This window comes from Heterodontus francisci, chromosome 4 (genome assembly GCF_036365525.1).
Source record: "Heterodontus francisci isolate sHetFra1 chromosome 4, sHetFra1.hap1, whole genome shotgun sequence".
NCBI lineage: Eukaryota > Metazoa > Chordata > Chondrichthyes > Heterodontiformes > Heterodontidae > Heterodontus > Heterodontus francisci.
The window spans coordinates 46,425,832-46,436,077 of record NC_090374.1 but is presented as its reverse complement, the minus strand read 5'-3'; the positions used below and the strand labels follow the sequence as shown (position 1 = coordinate 46,436,077).

At 38.9% G+C, this 10,246-nt stretch overlaps 1 protein-coding gene across 2 annotated transcripts in view; it reads right to left on the bottom strand.

Moving 5' to 3' along the window:
• Nucleotides 1-5,762: 5,762 nt before the first annotated feature.
• The window catches only part of homer1b (homer scaffold protein 1b), a 105,528-nt gene continuing 101,044 nt past the window's right edge, over nt 5,763-10,246 (bottom strand). For both annotated transcript variants that reach the window (XM_068029459.1, XM_068029460.1), the window contains exon 9: nt 5,763-9,432. In XM_068029459.1, coding sequence (XP_067885560.1) covers nt 9,244-9,432 — 189 coding nt within the window. In that variant the 3' untranslated portion in view covers nt 5,763-9,243. The remainder of the gene's footprint in view (nt 9,433-10,246) is intronic.

Genomic DNA, 10,246 nt, shown 5'->3' with positions numbered 1-10,246 from the left:
GGAGCCCATGGCAACAGCGATGGAGCACAGGTCTGATCGCATATGGCTCGAGTGGTCAATCAGACTCACCACGGAGTTCGCCAGACTCTCAACTGAGGAAATCATACGCTCAAATGCCTGGGACATAGCAGACATCATGGCTTGCATGGACTCCTCCATGGCATGTGCAAAGCCACACATGACCTCAGGCATCTCCAACATGGCTTTGCTGCACTTCCAGCAGACGTCTCATTGCAATAAACAGAGGATCAACATCAATGTGGGGATGAGCAGGGACCTGGTCCCCAGCAGTCCTCTGATTGTCAAGGGGATCTGGCTGGCATATGCTCCCTCAGCTGCTGGTATGTGTCTGCATCGTGCACACCAGATTGTGCACATGAGCTCGTACACTTTTATTGGGTGTGCACGCATGTCTGCAAAACTGAAGATGACACTTCATCCTTACACCTTGAGGATTCTGCTTTGCCATCTGATATTGCCCTGCCTCCCTTCTCTCTTGCTATTTGTGCAGCGTCCTCTTCAACCGTTGTCAAGACTCTATTGTCAGCGACACTTTCTCCTGTCTTGGCTCGCTCGCACTGGTTGTGGGTGCGTTTGTCCTGCAGGAGACAGTACAGATTGAATGAGATTATTTTAAGATGCATCACAACTATCACTCATTCAGGACTGGCCTTCGCATGACACATCCAAGCACATCAAAAATGCCAATTGTCAACATTGCGCAAAATAATTTTGTGTATGGAATCAAGGTTTCTCATGCAATCCACTGCATGCCTTGTTTGCCCTCTGTCTTAAAGAGACGGAACCAGGGTGAAAAACACTGGAACAGCTTTGCCAAGACTATTTACCTTCGCCGATCTGAGCAAGTCATTTGCGACACTGTACCCAGGTTCTATGAGTGCCCCCATGGTTTGCAACCTCATGTTACCTCCATCCAGGCCGCCTTGGTCAGGTGGGAGGATCTTCAGACTCCACCTGTAGGGAAGAGGACTCGGCCTTTCCCTGACAGCCTGGATGAGAACCTGCAGGGAAGGATCACTGAACTGTAGGGTGGGATGCTGCCTGCTGGCTGACATTCTTTGGGTGTTGCTGCAGAAATAAGGTAAATGATTTGAAGTTGCTGCTGGATTACAAAAATTAGGGGAGGCAAAAGCATTTTGAATTGATTTCAAGCTTGATTTCAGGCTCCTATGCAGAGACATACATGACAGGAAGGTCTCTAATCCCTGAAGCTGCAAGCACAGAATGCTTTATAGCCGTGTCAATCATGGTGCTTGGCCCAGTGATGGCGGGTTCCACCAATAGGATTGCCGCGGGACTCATACAATCCTGGCCAATGTTTTAAACTTTGAAACAGTGTATGTTGGCATTTAAAATTTACAATGCAGGCCTTGGTATTTTGCTTGGCTCACTCACTTCCACAAAAATCAATTTAGCTCAGTCTACAGTTACTTTATGCACATGGGGCAACAACAGCTATCCTTCCGGTTTTATCAGCGTAGCTTAATTACAAAAAAAGCCTCATTATTGCCAACTTTGCACCAATTTTTATACAGTTTTATATATTCCAAGAAATATTATCTTGTTTTAGCAAGGTGCTCACATTTAGCAGCAAACCATTCATATGTACAAGAAAACAGGAAATCCTAACCAGTGAAACAGAATATCTTAAAAATATGTCTATCAGGGAACATAATGGCAATTATCACTTACAGTTATCCAAGATCATGGATTGTGTGGACTTTTTCAGATGTTACGCTATATACTGCATGATATTTTTACATTGTTTTCAATTTATGGACCTCTCTATTAAATTTTACAGTATTTTTGAAGGCAGTCTTATTCACTTTACCATGGTAAGTGTATTCTTTCAATTTCGGCACAATAAAAATATGGTATCATTACTGGAAAACATAATTAAAAGCACCAACTAAGTTTGTTGGCATTTTCTTCAAACCATATAGAAAATTTCCTCCCTTGTGATGCAATCCAGGCTGTGGTTATGCTAAATGATTTTTTAAAAATAAGTTCTATTTAAAAGTCAGGTGTACAACAACTTGCATTTATATAGTGCCTTTAATGTAGCAAAACATCCCAAGGTGTTTCACAGGAGTGTTATCAAACAAAATTTGACACAGCCACTTAAGGAGATAGTAGGACAGATCACCAAAAGTTTGGTCAAAGTGGTAGGTTTTGAGGGTCGTCTTAATGGCAGAGAGAGAGGCAGAGAGATTTAGGGAGAGAATTGAAGAACTTAGAGCCTTGGCAGCTGGAGGCATTGCCATTGATGGTGGAATGATTGAAATTGGAGATGTTCAAGAAGTCAAAATTGGAGGAGTGCAGATATTTCAGAGGGTTAAAGAACTGGAGTAGTTTACAGAGGTAGGGAGGAGACAGGACATAGAGGGATTTGAAAATTTGGATGAGAATTTTAAAATCGAGGCATTGCTCAACTGGGAGCCATTATACGTCAACAAGCAGAGGGGTGATGGGATTTGATACAAGTTAAGATATGAGCAATTCTTTTCTTTTTCTTTTGGGCCTCCTTATCTCGAGAGACAATGGATACGCGCCTGGAGGTGGTCAGTGGTTTGTGAAGCAGCGCCTGGAGTGGCTATAAAGGCCAATTCTGGAGTGACAGGCTCTTCCACAGGTGCTGCAGAGAAATTTGTTTGTTGGGGCTGTTGCACAGTTGGCTCTCCCCTTGCGCCTCTGTCTTTTTTCCTGCCAACTACTAAGTCTCTTCGACTCGCCACAATTTAGCCCTGTCTTTATGGCTGCCCGCCAGCTCTGGCGAATGCTGGCAACTGACTCCCACGACTTGTGATCAATGTCACACGATTTCATGTCGCGTTTGCAGACGTCTTTATAACGGAGACATGGACGGCCGGTGGGTCTGATACCAGTGGCGAGCTCGCTGTACAATGTGTCTTTGGGGATCCTGCCATCTTCCATGCGGCTCACATGGCCAAGCCATCTCAAGCGCCGCTGACTCAGTAGTGTGTATAAGCTGGGGGTGTTGGCCGCTTCAAGGACTTCTGTGTTGGAGATATAGTCCTGCCACCTGATGCCAAGTATTCTCCGAAGGCAGCGAAGATGGAATGAATTGAGACGTCGCTCTTGGCTGGCATACGTTGTCCAGGCCTCGCTGCCGTAGAGCAAGATACTGAGGACACAGGCCTGATACACTCGGACTTTTGTGTTCCGTGTCAGTGCGCCATTTTCCCACACTCTCTTGGCCAGTCTGAACATAGCAGTGGAAGCCTTACCCATGCGCTTGTTGATTTCTGCATCTAGAGACAGGTTACTGGTGATAGTTGAGCCTAGGTAGGTGAACTCTTGAACCACTTCCAGAGCGTGGTCGCCAATATTGATGGATGGAGCATTTCTGACATCCTGCCCCATGATGTTCGTTTTCTTGAGGCTGATGGTTAGGCCAAATTCATTGCAGGCAGACGCAAACCTGTCGATGAGACTCTGCAGGCATTCTTCAGTGTGAGATGTTAAAGCAGCATCGTCAGCAAAGAGGAGTTCTCTGATGAGGACTTTCCGTACTTTGGACTTCGCTCTTAGACGGGCAAGGTTGAACAACCTGCCCCCTGATCTTGTGTGGAGGAAAATTCCTTCTTCAGAGGATTTGAACGCATGTGAAAGCAGCAGGGAGAAGAAAATCCCAAAAAGTGTGGGTGCGAGAACACAGCCCTGTTTCACACCACTCAGGATAGGAAAGGGCTCTGATGAGGAGCCACCATGTTGAATTGTGCCTTTCATATTGTCATGGAATGAGGTGATGATACTTAGTAGCTTTGGTGGACATCCGATCTTTTCTAGTAGTCTGAAGAGACCACGTCTGCTGACGAGGTCAAAGGCTTTGGTGAGATCAATAAAAGCAATGTAGAGGGGCATCTGTTGTTCACGGCATTTCTCCTGTATCTGACGAAGGGAGAACAGCATGTCAATAGTCGATCTCTCTGCACGAAAGCCACACTGTGCCTCAGGGTAGACGCGCTCGGCCAGCTTCTGGAGCCTGTTCAGAGCGACTCGAGCAAAGACTTTCCCCACTATGCTGAGCAGGGAGATTCCACGGTAGTTGTTGCAGTCACCGCGGTCACCTTTGTTTTTATAGAGGGTGAGCAATGGAGTTTTTAAATGAACTTAAGTTTATAGAGAGTTAAAGATATAGTGTTGTCTCCTCATATAAATGTATACTTTCAAGATTGATCTCAACAACAAAATGTGACAATTTCTTCTGATTATTCAAAATGGCTAAATATTTGTAAAATTTAGCGTAAACAAATGAAATCATTAATTAAATACTGTTTAACCACTGACGTTACATACACTGAAAAGGTTATCTATGTGGTTTATGTTAACTACCATCACATTTTAATTCTGCAAATTATTTTAGAATGACTAATTACCAAGAAAATATCTTTCATTATTAGTCTGCTAGCACTTAATGATTTTATTGAATCTACACAAAAAAAAGTTTCGTATTTTGCTGTAAGCCAAAGCCATGTACTTACAGCTTGGATGTCAACCATGGCTCAGTCGCAACACCTCTGAGCCAGAAGGGCATGGGTTCAGTACCACTCCAGACTTGAGCATTTGAAAAATGAAGTTATCCATGTCAATCAACAGTATAAATTTACCCATTGGTAGCTCTACAGTTGCATGTAAACAAGGCATGCGTAGGTCATGCTCCGCATTACTTAGAATGGCATTTAGATTAGTGATTTATAATGAAGAAAGATATATAAACCAACCGACTTATAACAGGAATTTGAATTCAATCAGGAGGATTGAGCGCAGGAAATGTAAACAGGAGAGAAATTGTTTTCCTAAGTAAGCCTAGTTTGGTTGTAAATACTTTACTTTATTTGAAGCATTAAACTTTTAAGTGAAACTTTACTTGTGAGCATATCATACTATTGTTATTTCATATAACAGCTAGGAGAAGCTAGCTAACTAGCTTACTCAATCAATAAAACCAATTATTTGGTTATTTATCTCACTGCTGTTTGTGGGACCTAACTGCAAACTATCATCTGTGTTTGCCTACATTATCAATCTTGTATTATAATTAGAAACTGCTTATGTAAACTTGCCACAAGTTAATTGTACCTTCCCATCAATGGTGGCACTGCAGAACCTCCACTATGGAAAGTATGACAAGTTTACATTTGCAGTTCCCATTATGAATGTGGAGATAAGGAATTATAATGGAAGTCAACAGGAAAGTACATACAAATTTTTAATTATTTATATTATATACTAATATTTTTGTAGAGTTTGTACAGTCAAAGTGATGACTGGAGATGGAACTCGAGACCTTCCGACTTGTATGAAGTTGCAACTCACTGGATCAACATGATAATCAGGGGAGTGGTGCTGCAAAAGGATTTTCCTTTAAATTCAATTACGCTGATAAGCAATTAGAAAAAAATATTAAGTTAAAGTGGAAGGTTATTTTTATAGTATTAATGTTACTGAAGAAGACCTTGCAAACAACTAAACAGAATATTTATCAATTGAACCTAATTTTACAGGAATTACAAAGTGCAACTCATTACCCCTGATCATTATTGTTATTTTATTGAAAAATCTCACCAGGTTACTTGATCTCTAAGCGCCTTCAGAGGTCCTCCACAATACTGAGCTATCCATTGTTCTTTGTAGAATTAGATTATTCATCCTTCATTTTAAACTATCAGAAATTAAAATATTACTTTTTAATATAAATTAACCAAACAGCAATAGAAGTCTGCAATGTTGCAGTTTTTAATACAGTACAAACAAGTTCTTTTGGCACAAGGGCTTACATGGATTCTAAAATCATAAAATCCAGTTTAAGACACACCATAAGAATATTACAGTATTGCAATAAATCAATGACTCCATATTTGGAAAGACATTAACATATAAAAAGAATTACTGACAGTTTCTGTAAAAAGGACACTGGGTTTGTCAATTTTGGCACAGCTGTTGACCAGCCACATTTTTGAGAAACAATAGTTACACCTAAATAGTGGCATAACAACAGAATAGCCTAGAGCGTTGACCCACCATACCATACATGCTCAGAACAGGAGAGCTCTGTACTATACACTATTAGATTTGTGCCCACTTGTCAACTACAGCATTCAAACACACCTGTTCTGTGCTAGAATAGAGGATTTGAAGCTGATGATATGAGTCAATAACCAAGTACTTCTAATCTCTGTCCTCTTATTCTGGTTCAGAGCCAACATTGTAGAGAATTGTTGAAGCATAATACCATTTAATTCAGAGCTTCAACATGCAACTGTTGCTACATTTAGTAACATGATTAATAGGATGCTACCAAACTAAGACACAGTACCAAATCAAAGATAATTCATGTCTTAAAATGCTTTAACTTCTCCACCCTTCAGAAAATACACTGCATCTCCAGGAAGTTGTCTTGGATGGTACAAATTGATTTTTGTGGATCTATAAAAGCGCAGGCATGTCTGTAGTTTTAATGCTACTGTTTTGATGAGTGTTCTCAAAACATTTACATAAAAGAGGAGGAAAGAAATATGTGTGTAGTTTAATTTAGATCAGACAGGTCAGCAAAGATAGACACAGCCTTTAATTAGCCCTCAATTTCAGCCACCACTGAGCACATTTCTTTTCTTCTGGAATCAACAAATTAGAAAAGAAATGGAACTTGGCAGAATTAAAAATATTACATAGTACATCTCAAAACATCACAGAAACCCTAGTGGCATTACCTTTTGAAAACCAATTGAAAAGGCAAGATGTTCATTTATGTTAATTAATGTAGTAAGATTCATGTTTATTTACCAAGCAATATAATGTCCTAACAAAGTACAGAACATAAAGCTGCAGTTTCCCTTTCCTCTATCAAATCTCATCCAACTTGCCACACAAAACCATTTAGTGCAGTCTAGCTGCACTGTAAACATACTATAGTTATAGTAACTATAAACACAGATTAGCCTCTGTTTCATTAGCATGCAGTATTGGGTCAAGGCTCTATTATATTTCCTGATCCCAGTGTAACAATAAAGTTTAAAAACATGAAAAACAGATCTGACCCCCATATTGAGTGAATGAAAGATGGCACAAATATCCAAAAGTCATTAGGGGGCAGATGAATATTCTGTTGTCCCATTGGAGGGCAAGCCTACATGTGACCAGTTGTATACAAAGCAATAATACTTTTGCTGATCAGGGTACAAGGTTCATAATAGTATGTAGACCAGAAGCTGGCATTGTTCCCAACTGTTGCTTTTTTTAAATGAATGGGTAATCCAGAAGTGAGGACTTTCATGAATCTGTTGCAGGGGCTCCTTATATCCAAAAAATCTTGGTGCTCATCTCCCAAGTTGTTTAGTCTTGCTATAGGAGATAGGACTGCAGTGGTTATTTTTTCACTTGGAGTTAGTGCTCATCTAGCGATAATCAAGCTCCAGTAAGTACCAAATGTTCATTTCTGTTTTGACCAAAGATACTTCTTCACTGAACTATACTAAACCACTATTGGGACTGAGAAAAAAAACTGATTCTCAGAAATTACATTTTACATTGTTTTACTGCAGTGTTAAGAAGTCTGTACAATTGTTCTTCAAACATTTCTTAAATAAACATTCATTTGTTAATAAGTCATACATTTCATCAGCAGTCTGGATCAAGGTCTATTCTAGACTACTATTCTAGCAGCAAGTTCACTTTTTGAAGGTTAAATTTTTGCTTCTGTTCACCAGCTTGGTTCTATGATTCCTCAACTCAATCATTATATAGCCATTGTCACGGTTCTTTTTTCTATTACAGACAGTTTGCAACAATGGCACCTCTTAAATAAACCATGCCAGTGTAGTCTCAACTAGTTTGTCAGTTATTGCAACATCAGTCAATACTTCCAATAGCTTATAGGTTGTGATAGAAAGACAGGTATATATTCTCAGAGAGCCTGATAAACATTTAAATGTGTAACACTCCAAGATTACCATATTATTTCAGATTTATAAGGTACATTGTAAGCCACTTTCACATCTTTTATAGCATGTACAATAAATAGATTTCTCACTTATAATCTGTCCCCCTCCACTTATTTTTTTGATGTCAACTATTTGTTGGAGTCTTCAGTGAGTGAAAATTCACAGACCTTTACAGCACCCACACTGAAACAAGAGTTTCATTTTAAAAATGCAAGTTATTCTCCAAGATTCAAGAAGCTTCATAAACCTTAACCAAAATGTCTGTTCTATTATGCCATGGAAAATAACCAATTAACCATTACTTAGGTCTGCTTACACACCTATAAATTACTTAAATGCACAATAAAAATGATACTCTGAATGAAACACATTTCAATAAATTATACATATTTAAAATTATAGTAGCATTCGATTATTGCTGTATAGTACACATCTTAAAAACTGATGTCTGCCCAATATTACTTTTTTGGATTTTCATAAAGTTACTTCTGGACGTATGTATGGTGAGTGCATCAGCACTACTTTGGAAAACCACAATACATACGTTTTGTAAATAACAAGGTAGCAGTTATATCAAACTTACACTTTCATTAAATTTAAAGAGACATCATCCCCTTTATCAACCTGCACAGAGTGTATCTCAGAATCAAACATTTCTAAGCCTTCTTAAAGAACTATTTAGTGTTCTCAATAAATTGAAAAATCATTCTTATAAAGAATTTATTTGGAGCCCATAAATAAATGCATCAGTGCATCATTTTTCACTGCTATAATGTTTTGACAGCAAAAATTAATGAAACTCGGTTGAGATGCAAACAATATGTGGATGTTACATTAACAGCCTTTACATAACTGTATAAAGATATACTGTCTCTTTGATTCAGTAAAATCCATTTGTTTGCAATTAAAAGGCTTCAATTATCATATCATATAAACCTTTCCAAGTTGCCTAGAGTACATTTTGATGCAGTCTCCTGAAATAATGGGAATTTTAAAAACTGAATGTACAAAATTCTTGACTATAGCAATCAAAGAGAAGAAATAATATGGGGAAATGTCCATTTACAGTTAGGCTTAATGCGCTTACTCCTCCTTAAGTAATGGATATAAAACACTAAATAAAGAGTGCAAAGCATATCTTATGCCGATATAGAATGCTACAGGGAGCCAACAGTATCCCTTCCATTGGGAAGAAATAAAGATTTCAATCTGGCCTTTATATGTACTGTATTTGGATGACAATGCTGATGTTCTCATTTTAGCTACCTTCTATTAACTTTGCCAAATTATCTCGTAATTCTGTTAGTTCAAAAATTTTCCCATCTAGAATTTCTAGAAGTGTTTTTAAGTTATTGCGGAAGACCCCTTGCTCATTCTGGCTCTTCTCTAGACGTTGCTCAAAGTCTGCCAACTGCTCCACCAGGTCTCGATTGCGGGTTTCTACTTCCTATAGGAAAAAAAGATGAAGCAAGAGTTTAATCAAAGTATTCCATGGAGGGTTTATATCATGAGTATTAATAACTGAACTGAAAACAGACAACAAAAATCAAAAAGCCTCTAGGCTGAGAAATGAGACACAACAATAATATTTCCTTGGACTGCTCAATCCAAATGGAAGTTGAATTATATACTTTTTTTTTTACTATAGCTTGAAACGGTTCACTATTACAGTATAAAGAGAAACGGAGGTCAATTGCTAGGTATCCAAATTGAGTAGGTGAGATACAAAGCAACATTATATCTTCTTTCATATGCTATATATATTTAAACACTATGTTTTTTCTGCATATCCTGATTAGAGAACATATTGCCATTACCAGTTTCCACACTGGTAGTTTCTGTAAGCAGATTATACTAGCTGATTAGTTGGTTAGCCTTATGTGGCGGAAAGAATTTAAGGATCCCTTAACTATTAATGGAGGTGGGGGGTGGGGCACACAAACCTACTGGACATACTTCAATTAATGCCCACCCAGAATTTAGGGCCGGAGTTCCAGTCTCCACTCACCAGAGCTGTCTGGAGCAGGGCTTGAACCGCACACCTACTCACTCAAGAGGGGGGAGGGTATACTACAGCAGTACCAAAATGGGTTGCATTAACAGTGACCTAAAGAATTTTTTCCTCAATGTTGAAATATTCTTAAAATCAATAAGGTTGGTGCAGACAATAATCTTTAGTAAAAATGTGAAGCTGTTTCAACATGGTTGTCGAACTGTAGAATAGACCTTAGCATTGACCCGTGGAGTACTATCAGCTTATT